The 19,793-nt window shown below is 46.2% G+C and overlaps 2 protein-coding genes across 2 annotated transcripts in view; one reads left to right on the forward strand and one right to left on the reverse strand.

Annotated features, from left to right (window-relative positions):
• The window catches only part of LOC128899662 (olfactory receptor 14A16-like), a 4,378-nt gene extending 2,648 nt beyond the window's left edge, over positions 1-1,730 (reverse strand). Inside the window, exon 1 of the mRNA XM_054179327.1 lies at positions 840-1,730. Coding sequence (XP_054035302.1) covers positions 840-1,730 — 891 coding nt within the window. The remainder of the gene's footprint in view (positions 1-839) is intronic.
• A 16,421-nt stretch (positions 1,731-18,151) lies between these two features.
• Positions 18,152-19,090, forward strand: LOC128899661 (olfactory receptor 14A16-like). Its single transcript, XM_054179326.1, has one exon. It carries the CDS (start codon positions 18,326-18,328, stop codon positions 19,088-19,090), a length of 765 nt encoding a protein of 254 aa, XP_054035301.1. The 5' UTR covers positions 18,152-18,325.
• The last annotated feature ends 703 nt before the right edge of the window (positions 19,091-19,793 follow it).

Below are 19,793 nucleotides of genomic sequence, written 5' to 3' on the forward strand. Positions count from 1 at the left end.
TGGAGTCAGGGGATACATTCTGTGCTGGGATGGGACCCAGGCTGCAGGGCTAGAGGACAGTAGGATCTAGTTTGAACTGGGATGAGGCCACATCTGTAAAGGGAGGGTTTCAAGGAAACATGTTTGGACTGAGTCTATACTGGAAGGGGGTCAGGGTATCCAGTTTGGACTCGGAGTAGGTACAGTCTGTAATGGGGGGGGGGGGATTGGGGGATGAAGGCATGAGGAGACCTCCTGTTCTGATGGCAGTGCTGCTCTGGGGACAAGCTCTGTCCCACAAGCAGCCCTGGCCTGTCCCTGCCTGCAGTCCCAGCACTGCCACACAGCAGCACAGTGCCCAAGCTGCCAGAGCACTCAGGCCTTGCTCCAGCACAGAGGCTCAGCAGGAGAGGGTGGAAGGGAAGAAAGAGCACCTGAGGACAGCCCAAGCTCTGGGGCTCCCTGGCACTGCTGCTGTGCTGGGACTCTGCCCTTCCACATCTGCACACAGGCACTACCCTGTAGCTCCACAAAAGCCTTGGAGGAAGCAACTGAGACAAGCAACTCTGGAGGATGGAATGCAGACAAACAGGGTACTTTATTGTTGAACACTAAGAGAGCACAGCTCCTCATGTGTGCAGCCTCTGGGTCACACCAGACAGCACAACACTGAACTAGAAATGGTCTGAAGAAAGACATTTGTGTGGGAACAACATTCTCACAAGGGGAACAGCACCAGCAGCAGCCAGAACTCCAGCAGCCAGGCTGGGTCTGCACTGAGTGACAAAAGAAATGCTCTGCAGGAGACCTCAGAGATTTTATTGCTTCTGAAAGCATCCAGGGATCAGTTTGCTCAGGGCAGCCTTCAGCTCCTGGTTCCTCAGGCTGTAGATGAGAGGGTTCACTGCTGGAGGCACCACTGAGTACAGAACTGAAACAACCAAGTTCTGGGATGGGGAAGAAAGAGAGGAGGGCTTCAGGTAGGCAATGGAGCCAGTGCTGGTAAACAGGGAGACCACAGCCAGGTGAGGGAGGCAGGTGGCAAAGGCTTTGTGGCGTCCCTGCTGAGAGGGGATCCTCAGCACTGCCCTGAAGATCTGCACATAGGACACCACAATCAACACAAAACAGACAAAGACTAAACAGAAAGTGACCACAAGGAGCCAAAGTTCCCTGAGGTAGGATGTGGAGCAGGAGAGACTGAGGATCTGGGGCACTTCACAGAAGAATTGGTTCACAGCATTGCCCTGGCAGAGGGGCAGGGAAAATGTATTGGCTGTGTGCAGCACAGCATAGAGAATGCCACAGGCCCAGACAGCTGCTGCCAGGTGGAGACAAACTCTGCTGCCCAGGAGGGTCTCATAGTGCAGGGGTCTGCAGATGGCAATGTAGCGATCGTAGGACATGGTGGTGAGGAGAAAAAACTCTGTGCCAAGCAAAAAGAGGATAAAAAAGACCTGAGCTGCACATCCTGCACAGGAGATGTCCCTGGTGTCCCACAGGGAATTAGTCATGGATTTGGGCACAGTGGTGGAGATGGCACCCAGGTCAAGGAAGGAGAGGTTGAGGAGGAAGAAGTACATGGGAGTGTGGAGGTGGTGGTCCCAGGCTATGGTGGCGATGATGAGGCCATTGCCCAGCAGGGCAGCCAGGTAGATGGCCAGGAAGAGGCAGAAGTGCAGGAGCTGCAGCTGCCTTGTGCCTGGGAATGGCAGGAGGAGGAAGTGGGTGAAGGAGCTGCTGTTGGACATCTGCTGCCTCTGGCCATGGAAACCTGTCCAAGGACAAAAAAGGCAGTGACAAGTTAGGGCACACTTCTCTCAGCCTCATTGTAACCCCTGTCCCTGAGCTGCATGAGGAATGGATCAGCTTAGTCCTATCACTACCAACCCATGGCAGAATTCATCACAGCTTTAATTGCAGCAGAGACACAGAACTGCCATGAAGATTCCTCTGGAGTCAGAACAGAAAATGACCAACAGCCCAATCCCAGGGAACAAGAGTCCCATTGTGGTGGGTTGAAATTTCCCCCCAGCATTAGCTTTGCCAGAGCAGCTCAGTTAGAAGCAAATGAAGCTGTATTGACAAGCAAGAGCTACACTCTACAATGGAATGCAATGAACAGGTACAGAACATACAGGAGTGACAGTATGAGACAGGTATTTCCTCTCCCCCTAACCCCTAACCCCTGTTCCAAGAGACAAAGGAGGAGTGGAGAGAGAAAAAAATCAGTGGGTTAGACTTAGCCAAGGGCAGCCAAAGCAGGTGATCTCTCCCCAGCAAAGCAAAACAGCTGAGATCAGAGGAGAAGAGAGAGAATTGTTATGGTACAGCTCCTCTGATTCCAGATATTTATCCAATCAATTTGTTTAGAATAATCTTTTCTTTTCCTTTTCACACCCAAGAGTGATCTATTTATTTTGTTTCTACTTTTCTGCTCAAAATCTGTCACTAAATTTTAAAGGCATAGCCTAAAACCACCACACCCATGGAGAGGTGGAGAAACAGGGAGCAGGCCTGCAGTGCTGCAGAGAAGTGAAGGGAAGAGAGAAAGGCAGAGGGGTTGGGAGTGAAGCCTTCTCCTTACCCAGCTCTGCTCACTGCTGCTTACAGGATGGAGCTGAAGGTCGTTGGTCATCCTTCTGTGTGCACACTCCAGGAGCCTTCAGCTGAGCATCAGCTGCCAAGATGGAGATGCCTCCAGGAGATACAGCTGCAGTGTCCTGCACCCACAGCCTCCCTGTGTCAATGACTGCAGTGACTTCTCCTTCAGTGAGCTCTCATCATCCTCCCAGTCCTGGCCATCTTGAAGCTCTCTCTGCATTCCTGATCTTCCTGAGATCCTCTGGCAGTGTCCTCAGCCCTGCTCTGTTGTGCAGAGGAGCTGCTCCTGGCCAGAGCTGTCTCCTGCAGGGCTGCCTGCTTGCCAGCATCAGCCTTCCAGCCCAGGAGTCCGGCCCAATAGGGCAGCAGAAGACCAGCCCAAGGTCTTTTAATAACTCCTCTGGTACCTTTAGGCTCCCTGTAAACCTCAGAGACTGAGAAGCTGATGAAACCTCTGCAGAAGTCAAAGTCAGAGTCAAACTCTGAAGTTTTTCTACTGTTACTGGGTCCCAGTGAAGCATACTGGGAAAGGGTCCCCAGGGTCTGGTTAGAGCAGAAAGAGTCAGTGGATGCAAGGGAAGCTTTACTGGAGGCACTGAAGCATCTCCAGGCTGTGGTGAGAGCAGAGAACTGAGGCAGTGCTGACAGGTCAGGACAAGCAGCTCAAGGTGGCTCTGCTGCTGAGGAAACCTGGAGGGGTTTCATTGATGCAAAGGGCCAAGCCCTGACCCCCAGCCCCTGGCAAGGCAGATCCTGTCTCTCACCTGTGGCTCTGGGCTCTGTGAGGATGAGCAGTGGCCAGGGCAGGACCTTGACAGGATTGCTGTGTTTTGCTTGCAAAGAGACAACTCCTGCTGAAAAGGAATGAAATGTACCTTTAAAAATAATTTTTATCAGATGCTTTGTGCAATAAAAACCTCTCCAATTAGCTGCAGAAACCTTGGCAATAATGAGAGGTTCAGCAGTATTTAATGAGCCCCATGGAGTATTTGGGGCTCATTACATCATCCTCAGGTACTGCCAGGAGACTGCCAAGGTACTGCCAAGAAGCCTCTCAACAAGTCCAAGGCAGAAGCAAACTCCAAAGTACCTTGAAGCACTGATTGGCCTCACTGAGGCTTGTTCCTGACAAAGGCTCCCCAGGGACTCTTTAGAGCAGCTTGGTAGAGGCCAGGATTGCAGGGAGACAAAGGCAAAGTACAGGGCAGAAAAACTTGCCTTTGGTCTAGGAAGCAGAAAGACCAAGCCCTGACCACTGCCCTTGGAATAGTAATGCCTGAAAACCTCAAAGCAAAGTTTTTCCTCACAGGCCTTGGTGGCAGAGTCAACTGGCACAGCCAAGGGGAAAAATACCTTGGTCCTGTTGGGCCTCTCATCCTTGCCAGAGCCCTTGGCCATCCCTACAGCAGCCTCTCCTACACTGTCCCATGCCTGCAGCTCTTTCCCTTCAGGCTGCTGACACCAATCTTGCTTCCCCAGCCAGCTCTCCCCCTGCCATTTCCATCCCTTTCCTGATCTGTCTCAGCTCTCCCTGCCATTTCCTGACACCTCTGGATGGCCTCATGCATAGCAGCTCTGCCCTTTGAGGGACATTTCTTTGGCGTCCTCTCTGGTATGAACCTTCCAAATTGTACTTTGTGAAGGTTTGGGATAAGTCTGAACACAGCTGGTGACCAAACCAATGTCTTGTGACAAACCCAAGAGATTCTAAAACAGGCAGTGAAAGGTGAGGAGAACTTCTCCTGGCTAGCTGATGGAAGGGAAAACTCAAGGTTCTCCAAACAAACAACAGGAAGAAGTGATCCAGAGAACTGGAAAAACTCAACAGCTAAGGCTATGCAGTGCTGGTGGCCAAGGAAAAGGATGACACCAAGATGTGCTCAAGCACCAGCCAGCAGCAGAGGCCACTTGATTCATACACATCATGGCTTATATCTTTTTCTTTCTGTGTCCATGTGCCCTTTGTACTCAAGTGATTGGTTTAGGCTTGGTGTCCAGGCACCTCTCTCCCCCTTTTGGTAGCCTGGGGAGTTCTCTCTGTTTCTTCCTTTGTTGTTCACAGATCTTCATTCCTGGAGCTGTTTACATTCCTGATTCAAGGGCAGAACTCTGCTTAGTTCAAGGTTAAAGCTGCCCATGGCCACCTGCTTTATCTACAATTCCTCCTTCCTGCCCAGGGCTCATTATCCTCTGCAGGGCCCTTTGCAGACATGAGAATGAACAGGGCACTGCCAACACCAGGATTAATCCAATCAGCAATATTCACAACCCAGTTTGTAATACTCTTATGTCTATGTTTGGAATGATCACTTCAGTGTGCACAACACAGACCATCACATTCTGTCCAGCCCTGACTGGGAGCTGGGAACAAAGAACAGCAGCAGCTCGATTTTGCAGCCTGGCAGGGCTGACACTCTCCACATCAGTGGCTAATTCAAGCAACACTTTTGATGTTTCCTTGTCTTGTTTTGCAATCCAAGATGCCAGTTCCCTTAGCTGAGCTGGTGCTTTGCTGTAGCAATTTGAAGCAAGATTATCCTGGCTGCTATGTGTTCAACTTTGTTCTACAAACCTCCATGATCATCTCATTCAGCTGTTAGGCTAAGCCTGCATGGCTTTAAGGCAAAGGGAGTGTGATTAACGATCATAGTACTGTATCAGCTCCAGATCTCTGCTGCAGGTACACACAGCTTTCTGCTTGTAAGGTCCCTGAAATATCTAATTCCTGAGGCTCTAATGGGGCAGAGAGCAAATTATGATCCCACATGTCCTGATGCTCAAAACACCTTACTAGTGTGCTACAATTGAATTTTGACAGGCATTTAAATTCCAGGTTTGATTTAATGCATGCAGCAGAGCAGGGAAGTCATTGTGCCCCTGTACTCTGCACTGGTTAGGCCACACCTTGAGAACTGTGTCCACTTCTGAGCCCCTCAATTTAAGAAGGATATCAAGACACTTGAACATGTCCAGAGAAGAGCAACAAGGCTGGGGAGAGGCCTTGAGCACAAGCCCTATGAGGAGAGGCTGAGGGAGCTGGGATTGTTTAGCCTGGAGAAGAGGAGGCTCAGGGGTGACCTCATTGCTCTCTACAACTACCCGAAAGGTGGTTGTAGCCAGGAAGGGGTTGGTCTCTTCTTTTAGGCAACCAGCACCAGAACAAGGTAACACAGTCTCAAGCTGTGCCAGGGGAAGTTTAGGCTCGAGGTGAGGAAAAAGTTCTTCACTGAGAGACTTGTTCGTCATTGGAATGTGCTGCCCAGGGAGGTGGTGGAGTCCCCATCCCTGGAGGTGTTCAAGAGGGGATTGGACGTGGCACTTGGTGCCATGGTCGAGTCATGAGGTCTGTGGTGACAGCTTGGACTCTTTGAGGTCTCTTCCAACCTTGGTGATACTGTGAGCTATAGTCTGGGCTATCGACAGAGACAGCTGGGATTTGGAAGATGAAAAAACCGATGCTGAGAAACCAGATAGCACCAACTTTGTTCTACAGCTCCTCTTACGAAAAATGGAGTGCTTGGAGGCTCGTGGTTATGGCATTTTTATGACCGCACCCCTCCCGTGAGCCCTGCCGGACCCCATGTGCCCCAGTGGCCCTCGTGAGCCCTGCCGGCCCCAACTGCCCCGACCGAGACAGCACCGATCAATGCACCACCGACACCAGCAGCACCGACTGTAGCGGTGGCCCCGGCAGCTGCCCCCATGGCAGCAGCCACAGCAACAGCCCCAGTGGCCCTGGTGGCTATCTCCATGGTGGTGGCCCCAGTGGCCCCAGCGGTGGCCCTCCCCAGCAGCTCCAGCTGTGCTACCCTCCCTGCCTCTCAGATCCCAGGCATTCTCAGCAGACGATATCACTGTGATGGAGGCTACAATCGAATTCTGAAGGGACTATAGTGTAAGGGATTGGGAGGTGGGAGGGACGGGGAACTGCTGCGCTGAGCTTGTGGAAAGGTATTGTGAGAAATGCAGTAATAGATGGAGAATCTGTAGATTTTCCTGTACATGCATCTCCTGTGGTATTAGAAGGTCAACAAAGAATATGGCAATCTCTGGACTAGGAAATGTTAAAAGAAGCTAAACAAGTCATAACTACCTATGGGTTATTAAAGTCAGGATACACAACTGCTGTGGACGTCACTCTTGAGTCCACAAATGTTGTTGTTGAGTCTGATCAGCACGGTCTTCTACCCTGTGCTCTGTTAATGGGCAGATTGTTTACCTCTAGACAGGGCATCTTTATAGCTCCCAGTTTAATAGATTCTGATCATGACTGGGTTATAAAAGTTATGCTCTATACCATTACCCCTCCTGTTAGCACTCCTGTTGGGACCACAATTGCTCAGCTAATGCCATTTGAGTCCCGAGTGCCTAAGGCTTCTAACAGGATTTGAGGACAAGGAGGTTCCACCCATATAGAATACATAGAATACATAGAATAAACCAGGTTGGAAGAGACCTTCAAGATCATCATGTCCAACCCATCAACCAATCCAACACCACCTAAACAACTAACCCATGGCACCAAGCACCCCATCAAGTCTTCTCCTGAAAACCTCCAATGTTGGCGACTCCACCACCTCCCCAGGCAGCCCATTCCTAGGGGCAATCACTCTCTCTGTGTAGAACTTTTTCCTAACATCCAGCCTGAACCTCCCCTGGCGCAGTTAGTGGGCAGGGAAAGTCACTTAGGGTTTGTCCCTCCATTTCCAGATGAACTGAATTTATCAAACAGCACAACCACTATTTGTAATGCTCTCTTTATTTCCTGGCCTTTCCAGTGTGCAGGGGAGTGTGTGTCAGGCAGGCTGCAGCTCATCTCTTACTGGATGCATTACAAGTGGTATCACTGTCCTCTCTGAAAACGCAGGGCCATCTTGCCTATACATTAAGAAACCCTTAGTCGCACAACTAGACCAGATCTAGAGGATAAGGTTGCAAAAGGGAAAACTGTATGAGACTCTTTCCCAGAGAGATCCCATTAGTATAATACTTAACAGCAGTTGCTCAGAGCCACATCCAGCCTGGCCTTAAAAACATCCAGGGATGGGGCTCCTACCACCTCCCTGGGCAACCTGTTCCAGTGTCTCCCCACCCTCATGGGGAAGAATTTCTTCCTAATATCCAACTTGAAGCTACCCATTTCTATTTTTTTTCCATTCCCCCTAGTCCTATCATTACCTGACACCCTAAAAAGTGCCACACCAGCTTTCTTGTAGGCCCCTTTCAGATACTGGAAGGCCACAATAAGGTCTCCTTGGAGGCTTCTCTTCTCCAGACTGAACACCCCAACTCTCCCAGTCTGTCCTCACAGGAGAGGTGCTCCAGCCCTCTGATCATCCTCATGGCCCTTCTCTGGACACCTTCCAGCACATCCAGATCCTAATAGGGGCTCCAGAACTGGATGCAGTACTCCAGGTGGGTTGTCAATAACTTATTGGCCCTAGAAATCCAAAAGGGAAAAGCAGAACAGACTGTAACAATCAGACACCCTTGTGGACAAACTATACAACTTTCAAGGATTGTGGATACTGGAGCTGATGTCACTATTATACCTTGCCATAAATGGAATGGTCACTAGCCACTGCTGATGGCAAACTCTGGAGTCATGGGTTTAGAAGGTATCCAAACAACCTGGGTCAGCAAAGAGCCAGTGTAATTAGCTTTTAAAGACCACCAATCAATCACTGTAAGACCATACTTGTTAACCCTTCTAGTTGCTCTATTGGGCAGAGATGCCTTAAGTTAGCTAGGATCAAAACCCACTTCTGTTCCTTTTCTGTAGCGGCTACTGGTCAGCAACCAACCCTCACATTAAAATGGAAACCAGATAATCCAGTATGGGTGGAGCAATGGTCGCTCAGACAAGGCTGAAAGTCGCTATGACCCTACTGCAGAAACAATTGCAATTAGGGCATACCTTGCTAGCCAGACTCACACTGCCACCCCCTTCCTCTGGTAAGACTCCAGTCTGCCAAAGCTCTGTTCTGATGTAAAGCAACAGTGCTAATTTCATCATTTCTGATTGTAGTGTCTTTCAGAGATTTGTTATTTAGAGTTTTGCTAAGTCTACCTAGTAAGCATAATGAATGGTAAGCATTTGGTATTTACAGGTACTTAGTCCATAGTAATTGCAGTAAGGTGTACATACGTACTTAGTAATGAGTTCAAATAATAAGATTTTCTTTTGGTTTGAACCTTCTTAGCTGTGTGCCTCGGCATTGCAAAGGAGCTCCGTGTAATATAGTTAAGGTTTGTAGTAAATAGGTATTAATTTTAAAAAGTATTCCTTAGCTAATGTAACATCTTTATATTTCCTTCCTAGACATTGACTAGAAAAAAATAATAAAAAATAATGATAATAAAAAAGCATTAAAAAAATTAAAATAAAAAAAAAATACAAAAAGTATAACCAAAAAATTGTAACCCCCCCCAAAACCCCCAAACCATAAATATATATATAACAATATAAAACAAACAAAATACAAATTAGATACAAAAAGTATGATAAAAATAACTAACAAAAAAAATTTAGATTCAAAAAAAGGTACAAAATAGCAACATAACAACAACAACAACAACAACTTAATAATAATAAATTATACAATTATAGATATATAATATATATTTAGATTTTAAAAGTTACAAAATAAAAACATGATAACAGAAATAATAACAATAACTATAATAATAATAATGCAATTATAATTATAATAATATATAATTGTATATTATATAATATATAAAAGATATTATTTTATAATATAAATTATTATATATGTTATACAATCTATATTTAGATTAAAAAAGGTACAAAATAACAACATAACAGAAATAATAATAATAATAATAATAATAATAATAATAATAATAATAATAATAATAATAATAATAATAATAATAATAATAATAATAATAATAATTTTTGTATATTTTATATATTATATAATATATAATTAGATATAATTATAATTACAATTGTATAATTATATTATTATTTTATATTATTATATTATATTATTATTATTTTATATTATTACATATATTTATATAATTATTATTTTATATTATTATTATTTGTATATTTTCTATATTATATAAAATATAATTGTTTATTATTGTTATTATTATTATTATTATTATTATTATTATTATTATTATTATTATTATTATTATTATTATTATTATTACAGTTTAACAGAATCATAAAAAAACAACAACAATTTAAAAACCAAAACAAGGATTACTAATAAAAATTAGCTATTAACAAACAACATAAGGGTTATAAGAAAAAAAAAATAAGGATTATTAAGATAGGGACTACTAGATTAAAACAAACAAAACACTTAAAATGAAAAAATAATTTAAAAAATAAAAGGTTAAAAAAACACAAAAAATTAAAAATAAAACAAAGAAAAGAAAAATATATTTAAAATTTTAGATTTAAAACAAAAAATAGATTAACAAAGTAAAATAAAAAACTAGATTAAAAGAATAAAATTGTGAATAAAAAAATTTACCCCAAAAAATCAAACAAATTAAAAAATTAAAATAAAAAATATGAAAATAAAATTAAATTTAAAAAATAATAAAGTTAAATTATATAAAAATATAATAAAATAAACAGTAAAATATTGATGAAAAATAAAATGAAAATATAATTTAAAAATATTTTTTAAAAATTAAAATGACACAAAAAATTAAAAATTAAAATAAAAAATGAGATTAAAATTTTAAAAATAAAATCAATTTAAAATAACAAATATTAAAAATTAGAGATGAAAATACATAATTAAAAATAAATTACAAAATAAAAACATAAGAACAAAATAAAAACAAATTACAATTTAAAAAATAATTAAATAGAAATGGATGAAAAATTTTTAAATTGATTAAAGTAAAATTTTTTTAAATTAAATTTAAAAAACACTAAAAAGAGCATATTTATTAGAATAAAAAATAAAAATAAAAATAAAAAGTTAAAAACAATAAAAATAGATAGTTAAAAAATACAGTAATTAACAATAAACAAAAAAAAAAAGAAAAAAGCTAAGGTTTCTCATGATACCAGCAAGAAATGTCAACTGCAATCGTCGCAATAAACACCGGCAGAAGAATCAAGACCATGAGGAAACAAACATCGATCACAATAACTGTTATGATAATCTGGGATCAAAAAGCATCACTCGGAAGAATGTACCACAGCACCATGTGACTTAGGACTGAATATTATGGTTGGTTGATTGTTGTGTGATTAGAGAAAATGTTCCTATGGACCTATATGTTATCTCACCAGTTTGCTAGAATTTTACACACTTCAGAGGGAAAATAAAAATTCATTATACCACAACATGCATTTGTATTGTAGGTTGCAAACAAAATCAAACAAATAAATACCAAATAAAAAAGAGAATACCCCATAGAAAAAAAAGTCTTTTAATAGTACCAACAAGAGCTAGTTAGCTCATGTCAGCACCCAGAAACATCAACTTTGCAAAGTGCTGCAACCCTCTCACCACAAGACACACAAACACAGCACAACTGTCATGAAGATTACAGTCAGCAAACCTGCCTAGCACTGACCTCAACGACTGTCACGATGATCCAAGATGTCAACAGAAAGCATCTAACTTATAACTGAGTGTCATGACTGCTTAACTGTTGTGTGAACAGCAAGAGATCAGTGTTACTAGGATGAGCAAAACCACATTATTATGTGTAATTTTATATTGGGCAATGCAATGAAGCTTCTTTGCTCTTGCTGTTTGCCTGCAAGTTTTCTGTCTGTGAAGCTAGAGCCTGGCCAGATCTACCTTTACAGATGAAAGAAATCTTGCTACCATTAAACAATTCATGATTTTTGACCATCCTAGAGAAAATAAAGATGCAACATACCCCTAAAGCAGATTGTAAAATACAGTGCTAAGGATTGCATTTGTGCCTTCATCTCTGTGTGCAATGTGCTCAGGCATAATCAAGTCTTCTCTGTCAATAAGAAGAGTGAAATGTAAAGATCAGATCTAGTAAGTTCTTCTTTACAATGTTTGTTATCTTTGACCATGGATTATGCCAGCTCTGTCAGAACGTCGTAACTAGCTCAACTCAAGCTTTGTGCCTTGTGTGGGTTACATCAGTCTGTTAGACATGCTACACTACAGAACTCTTGCTTTTGCTATACAGCTTAGCTTTACCTTGCTTTCTTCTGTGTATGCAAATATTGTCTTGTATGGGATGGGAACAACTCCCATGACCAGATTGCTCACAAAAACAAAAAGGGGGATTTGTGGCAATTCCAGTTACGAGCGGTGTGAGCAATCTGGCAGTGCAGGCCTAGAGCCTGACATGGTGGTAGGCCATGCTCAGCAGAAGTGCAGAGCCAGCTACCAGTATGCCAAAACAGTGCTGTGCCTGCAGCACTGTAACTAAAACAAGACACTGGTAGCTAGAAACATAGTGAGTTATCTCAGAACAGGACATGCACCTGCATCAACAAAACTCGTGTGTCATCCGTAGTTGGACCAATAATCTATAATAGTGTGATGTGTGGTCACTCATAGGGGACCAATGAGTCCATGCCAACAAGGCACCCTGAGTTTATATAAGTTGTGGTTTCCCTTGCTACACTCTTCTTCTTCTTCTGCCTGTCCTATATCTTCTGCTTCCATGCTCTCACCATAGGCCTGTGCCATAGGCCTGCAATACTGGAACAATAAAGAATCAGTACCCGATCATATTGGTCAGCCGCATTGATTCCATAACCTCCGTCGTCCGAAACACACATCTCTTATCTACGTTCAGACAGAAGACAAATGACTCTGTTGCAGTGTTTACCAGCTCCTATTTTCAGGTCCTTGTGTAGCTTCTCCGAGTCGGTTGGCTGTTGGTAGTCAGCTAAATGCCTATTCTTTCTCTACACAGCTGCAGTCTGTTCCTAGGGTTTATGACCCACAAGGGCTAAAATATTTCCTTCTATCAGCTGAGCGGTGCTTGAGGTTCTGCTCCCTAAATTCAGTCCTTCAATGATATGTTTTGGGTGCAGGAATAATGGCATGAAATAAGGGGTGGCATGTAGCAGTTTGGGCTCAGTGCCTTCTGCTGCTACCACATAAGATACACCTCGAGTGTCCCAAGTGTCCAGCCCAGTGGGTAGAAACAGGAAGCTGCATACTTCACTCTCATAATGTCCTGCTCCCTATAAATCCATCTGCAAGGTCTCACACTTCCTCTTTCTTCCCTCACTGCTACTGTGAGAGATGCTCCCTACCTGGTAATGGAAGGGAAGTTATCTCAAGGCCTCTTAGGCCTGGGTAGGCCTAATGCCAAGAGGAGAAGGGGAAAGGGCAATCTCAGATCTGGCCAGCTGAGATTAGCCTAACAATGGAGGAGGGCAAGAAATAGCCCTGAGGGTTCTGGGTGTACCCTCAGGTAGGGAGAAGGGGAGTGCTGGGAGGTTTCTGGGTATGCTTTGGGATCTTCTTTTGTCACTGAGCTTGTGGTTCTCTCTAAACCACTCACTGCTTTTCCATTTAAACTTTCCATCACTTCTGCAATCCTTTTGTCTGAGTCTCATTTCTCTGTCCTGGTGGGAGGCAAGGGAGGATCTGCCTTCAAACTGGGACATGGCCCTTCTCTGGAGACCTTCCAGCCCCTCCAGATCCTTCTTGTAATAGATGCTCCAGAACTGGGCACAGAGCTCCAGGTGGGGTCTCACCAGGGTGGAGCAGAGTGGGAGAATCACCTCCCTGGCCCTGCTGGCCACATTTCTCTTGCTGAATCCCAGGACACAATTAGCTCTCTGGGCTGCAAGTGCACACTGGTGGCTCCTGTTGAGCTTGTGGATGAACACTTCCCTCCTTAAGGATACTCCAGAACAAGAAGCACAGGATGGGGGATGGAAGAGGCTCCTGATCCAAAGAAAGATATTCAAAATGTGTCCAGAGATGCAACCTAACTGATTAGCAAACATTGACTGCCTGAAGTCAAGGCACCTCTGTGGGAAAAACACTCAGGGTGTGCATCCATCCAGGCTGTCACCATCCCATAATAAGGAACAAACACACAGGGTGGGCAGAACCAGGAGGAAAGGGAAAGTCTTGGAGATGTGGCAGCAAAGGCAGGAAAAGATTACCCCTCAGCTGGTCAGGAATCTGTGCCCTTGGGGCAGTGCTCCCAAATACAACTGTGGCTGAGCAGTGAGAGACTCCAAGTTGGGTCCAAGGAGATGTGAAATGGCACAAATGAAACAATGCTGCAAAGGAAAGGGCCTCTGCTTGGCACAGCTTGGCCTGAGGGTTTCTGCCTTGCTCAGGAGAAAGTGAAGCAGAAAAGGCCATGGTGAAGATCTCTGCTCTCCCAGGCCTCTGCAATAGGACTGCAGGTGCAGGATCAGCTTCCCAGGGAGGAGGGAAACAGGTTACAGAAATAGCTGCTGAGGAGGGAATGGCTCCAGGCATGGTCTTTGCCTGAGAAGGAGGAGTGGGCACAGCACTGAACACAAGCTGTTGTGTTTCCATGGATCAGAGAGGAAGGACATCTATAGACATGGGTGAGAGATGGGAACAAAGCAGGATTGTGCAGGAAGGAGGAGCCAGCACAAGTTCTGCACCATGAGGGTAGTGGAACACTGGAACAGGTTGCCCAGGGAGGGGGTTGGGGTCCCATCTGTGGAGATATTGAAGGTGAGGCTTGACAGGGCTCTGGGCAACCTGATCTAGTAGAAAAAGTCCTTGGGGAAGTTGGACAAGATAACCTTTGGAGGTCCCTTCCAGCCCAGCCTGTTCTATGATCAGTGAGATATGGGAACCAAACAGATTCTGCATGACGTGCAAAAGGAAGACACCACCTGGAGCTGCTCAGAGCTCTGGGCCTGGCTATGGTTGTGGATTCCTGCCTTGGGCTTCAGTCTCAAGAAGTTGGTTGGAGCAATAACCCTGAGCTTGTTTCCCTTTGTTTGCATGGCTGTTAGAGTGCAGGGCATGTGTGAGTGCTGTCTGCTTCAGGGAGCAGAACGGGGGACAGCAAGGACCCCTCTGGGAAGAGCTGGGGCAAATGTCGCCTTCAAGAGCAGGCCCTAAGCCTCTGTATTCTCCTAAGCTCCCATTTCAAGGACCAGGCCTAAGGCCTGTCTGCAGTTCATAGAGCAATACTGAGCAAGATTTTATTGAGGTTCTTTTCCTTATTCCAAATGCCCTGGGATGGAGCAAACCCTGCACATAGGGAAGAAGAACAACTGCAGCTGGGCTGTGGCAGAAGGAGTGTGGCCACCCAGGCACAGAAGTTGTCCTCCCCCGACTCAGCACTGCTGTAGCCACATCTGGATGCTTGGCATCTGGGTGTGGGGTTCTGCAGTCTGATAGAGAAGGGAGGAACTGAGGAGGCTGCAGAGGAGATCTGCCAGGATGGAGGTTGACATCTCTGTGGAGAGGCTGAGGGACCTGGGCTGCTTCAGCCTGCTCAATGGAGGCTTAGGGCACTACCAGAGCAGTGGGCACATGTGTAACCGTTTGACACTGTGCCTTTAAGAAAGGGGCACACTGGCTAAGTGTTTATAAAATATTTTGGTATTCTAAACGAATTTCAATGGCCAAGTAAGGTGGGAGGTGAGGTTGGGCCTGGCGCAGCCGGGACTTTCTCTCAGTCTTCCTTTCTTCGCTGTCCCTTTCGGCTGGATCTGCTTCTGGGCTTCTTGACAAGAGATAAGAACTAACTAACTCCCTGTGCTTAGGCCTCTGCTGTAATAATTCCCCTTTTTTCTCTTCTTCTACCTCTTTGGGGGAGAAGGGAGGTAGGGGGCTGAAGGGGGCACAGGGGGAAGCCCCCTCTGTTGGGGGTCTGGTTTCTGACTGTGTTTATTTGCTGTATATTCCTGTATATATTGTAAAATACCTGTATTTGTTGTGTTACATATAATCTGTTTCCTTGCAAAATATACTCATTTCTCCGACTCAGTATTAGCCGCAGTTTCTTTCTCAGTGGGGGAGGGAAACCAGAGCCTTTCCTTTCAAACCACCACAACATGGCTGAAGGGTGGTTTCAGAGAGGGTGGAGCTCTTCTGGGGAGTGGGAAGAGACCAAAACCTCCAACCAGGGCAGCTTGGAAGGTTCAGAGTGGAGATGAGGCTGAAGAAATGTCCCTCAAAGGGCAGAGCTGCTATGCATGAGGCCATCCAGAGGTGTCAGGAAATGGCAGGGAGAGCTGAGACAGCTCAGGGAGGGGATGGAAATGGCAGGGGGAGAGCTGGCTGGGGAAGCAAGATTGGTGTCAGCAACCTGAAGGGAAAGAGCTGCAGGCATGGGACAGTATAGGAGAAGCTGCAGTAGGGATGGCCAAGGGCTCTGGCAAGGCTGAGAGGACCAACAGGACCAAGGCCTTTGTCCCCTTGGCTCTGGCAGTTGCCTCTGCCACTAAGGCCTGTGAGAAGAAACTTTGCTTTGAGGCTTTGAGGTTCTTCTATTGCAAGGGCAGTGGTCAGGGCTTGGCCTTTCTGCTTGATAGAGCAAAGGCAAGTTTTTCTGCCGTGTACTTTGCCTTTGCCTCCCTGCAATCCTGGCCTCTAACAAGCTGCTCTAACGAGTCCCTGGGGAACCTTTGTCAGTAACAAGCCTCAGTGAGGCCAATCAGTGCTTCAAGGTACTTTGGAGTTTGCTTCTGACTTGGACTTGTTGAGAGGCTTCTTAGCAGAACCTTGGCAGAGTCTCCTGGCAGTACCTCAGGATGATGTAATCAGCCCCAAATACTCCATGGGGCTCATTAAATACTGCTGACCCTCTCTTTATTGCCAAGGTTTCTGCAGCTAATTGGAGAGGTTTTTATTGCACAAAGCATCTGATAAAAAGTACTTTTAAAGGTACAGTTCATTACTTTTTATCAGCAAATCATAGCAAAACCTGTCAAGGTCCCATCCTGGTCACTGCTCATCCTCACTCCCCACTGCTGCCAGCAGAGCCCAGAGCCACAGGCGAGGGACAGGATCTGCCTTGCCAGGGGCTGGGGATCAGGGCTTGGCCTTTTGGATCAATGAAACCCCTCCAGGTTTCCTCTGCAGCAGAGCCACCTTTAGCTGCTTGTCCTGACCTGTCAGCACTGCCTCAGTTCTCTGCCCTCACCAGGGCCTGGAGATGCTTTAGTGCCTCCAGTGATGCTTCCCTTGCATCCACTGTCTCCTTCTGCTCTAACCAGATCCCGGGGACCCTTTCCCAGCTTGCTTCACTGGGACCCATTAAGAGTAGAAGAAACTTCAGAGTTTGAATCTGACTTTGACTTCTGGAGAGGTTTCATCAGCTTCTCAGTCTCTGAGGTTCATGGACTCAGCAGCAAAGCCACCAGAGGGCTCCTTTAAAATACCTGGGCTGGTCCTGAGCTGCCGAGCCAGGCCAGGCTCTTGGGCTGGAAGGTGCTGCTGGCAAGCAGGCAGAACTGCAGGAGACAGCTCTGGCTAGGAGCAGCTCCTCTGCACAGCACAGCAGGGCTGAGGACACTGCCAGAGGATCTCAGGGAGATAAAGGCAGAAACAGCTTCAAGGTGGCCAGGACTGGGAGGATGCTGAGAGCTCACTAGAGGAGAAATCACTGCAGCCACAGACATGGTGAGTCTGTGGGTTCAGGACACTGCAGCTGTATCTCCTGGGGGCATCTCCATCTCGGCAGCTGATGCTCAGCTGAAGGCTCCCGGAGTGTGCACACAGAAGGAGGACCAAAGCCCTTCAGTTCCATCATGTCAGCAGCAGTGAGCAGAGCTAGGTAAGAAGGTTTCATCCCCAGCCCCTCTGCCTTTCTCTCTTCCCTTCACTGTCTCTGCAGCACTGCAGGCCTGGTCCATGGGTGTGGTGGTTTTAGTCTATGCAGAAAAGAGAAACAAAATAAATAGATCACTCTTGGGTGTGAAAAGGAAAAGAAAAGATTATTCTAAATAAATTCATTGGATCAATATCTGGAATCAGAGGAGCTGTACCATAACAATTCTCTCTCTCCTCTTCTGATCTCAGCTGTTTGGCTTCACTCAGGAGAGATCACCTGCTTTGGCTGGCCTTGGCTAAGTCTAACCCACTGCTTTTTTTCTCTCTCCACTCCTCCTTTCTCTCTTGGAACAGGGAGGTAGGGGTTAGGGGCAGTGGAACAGCTTCTCTGGTGTCTGACCAGGGGGGTTTCATGTCATTTGGTAATTGTAAATGCCTGTCTAATATTGTGTACTCCTGGATGTTCTGTACCTGTTCATTGCATTCCATTACAGTGTAGCTCTTGCTTGTCAATACAGATTCATTTGCTTCTAACTGAGCTGCTCTGGCAAAGCTGATGCTGGGGGGAAATTTCAAGCCACCACAATGGGACTCTTGTTCTCTGGGATTGGGCTGTTGGTCACTTTCTACTCTGACACCAGAAGAATCTTCATGGCAACTCTGGGTCCCTGCTGCATTTGAAGCTGGGATGAACTCTGCCATGGGTTGGTAGTGATGGGACTGAGCTGATCCATTCCTCATGCAGCTCAGGGAGGGAGGTTATGATGAGGCTGAGAGAAATGTGCCCTAACTTGTCACTGCCTTTCCCTCCTTGGACAGGTGTCCATGGCCAGAGGCAGCAGGTGGCCAACAGCAGCTCCATCACCCACTTCCTCCTCCTGCCATTGCCAGGCACAAGGCAGCTGCAGCTCCTGCACTTCTGCCTCTTCCTGGCCATCTACCTGGCTGCTCTGCTGGGCAATGGCCTCATCATCACCACCATAGCCCGGGACCACCACCTCCACACCCCCATGTACTTCTTCCTCCTCAACCTTGCCCTCACTGACCTGGGTGCCATCTCCACCACTGTCCCCAAATCCATGGACAATTCCCTGTGGGACACCAGGGCCATCTCCTATGCAGGGTGTGTTCTCCAGGTCTTCTTTTTCATATTCCTAATTGCTGCAGAGTTGTGTCTCCTCACCATCATGTCCTATGATCGCTATGTTGCCATCTGCAGACCCCTGCACTATGAGACCCTCCTGGGCAGCAGAGTTTGTCTCCACATGGCAGCAGCTGCCTGGGCGTTTGGAGTTCTCTATGCTCTGCTGCACACAGCCAATACATTTTCCCTGCCCCTCTGCCAGGGCAATGCTGTGGACCAGTTCTTCTGTGAAGTCCCTCAGATCCTCAAGCTCTCCTGCTCCACATCCTACCTCAGGGAACTTTGGCTTATTGTGGTCAGCACCTGTTTAGTCTTTGTCTGTTTTGTGTTGATTGTGGTGTCCTATGTGCAGATCTTCAGGGCAGTGCTGAGGATTCCCTCTCAGCAGGGACGCCACAAAGCCTTTGCCACCTGCCTCCCTCACCTGGCTGTGGTCTCCCTGTTTATCATCAATGGCTCCATTGCCTACCTGAAGCCCTCCTCCATCTCCTCCCCATCCCTGGACCTGGTGGTGTCAGTTCTGTACTCAGTGGTGCCTCCAGCAGTGAACCCTCTCATCTACAGCCTGAGGAACCAGGAGCTGAAGGCTGCCCTGAGCCAACTGATCCATGGATGCTTTCAGAAGCAATAAACTCTTTGTTTTCTCCTGCAAAGCAGTTCTGATACCACTGCTCAAGTTCTGGCTGCTGCTGGTGCTGTTTCCCTTGTGAGAATGTTGTTGCCACACAAATGTCTTTCTTCAGACCATTTCTGGTTCAGTGTTGTCCTGTCTGGTGTGACCCAGAGTCTGCAGCCATGAGGAGCTGTGCTCCCTGTGTGTTCAACACAATAAAGGACCCTGCAAGGAATTGTTTCTCTGAGTTCCTTCCTCCAAGGTTTCTGTGGAGCTGCTGGGCAGTGCCTGTGTGCAGAGGTGGAAGGCAGAGTTCCTCCAAATGCCCATTAGTCCTTGTCTCAGTAAAAACTTTATCCCATTATGCACTTCCACTACAGGCTGGGCCCTGTCCCAATACAACCTGCATCTCCTGACTCCCTCCCAGTACAGACTAGGCCCTGTCCAAGTACAAACTGATGCCCTGATCCCATCCCAGTAAAGTCCTAGACCTGTCCCACAGGAAACAGATCCAATGGCGTCATCCAGTACAGACTGGGAACCATCCCAGTGCAAACTGCATCTCCTGATCTCTTCCCAGTACAGACAGGGTCTCATCCCACAGCAAAGCTGAAGCTCTGGCCCCCTCCAAGTACCAGCTGTTTGCATCCTAGTGCAAACCAGGTACCAGGACTCCTTCCCACTGCAGACTGTGTCTGCTCCCAGGAAAATCTGTTCCACC

Source organism: Dryobates pubescens, unplaced genomic scaffold, assembly GCF_014839835.1.
Source record: "Dryobates pubescens isolate bDryPub1 unplaced genomic scaffold, bDryPub1.pri scaffold_117_arrow_ctg1, whole genome shotgun sequence".
Lineage (NCBI taxonomy): Eukaryota > Metazoa > Chordata > Aves > Piciformes > Picidae > Dryobates > Dryobates pubescens.

What these genes read in the sequence shown, in the direction of transcription:
- LOC128899661 (XM_054179326.1), top strand. Translation starts at nt 18,326, where the DNA reads ATGTACTTCTTCCTCCTCAACCTTGCCCTCACTGACCTGGGTGCCATC.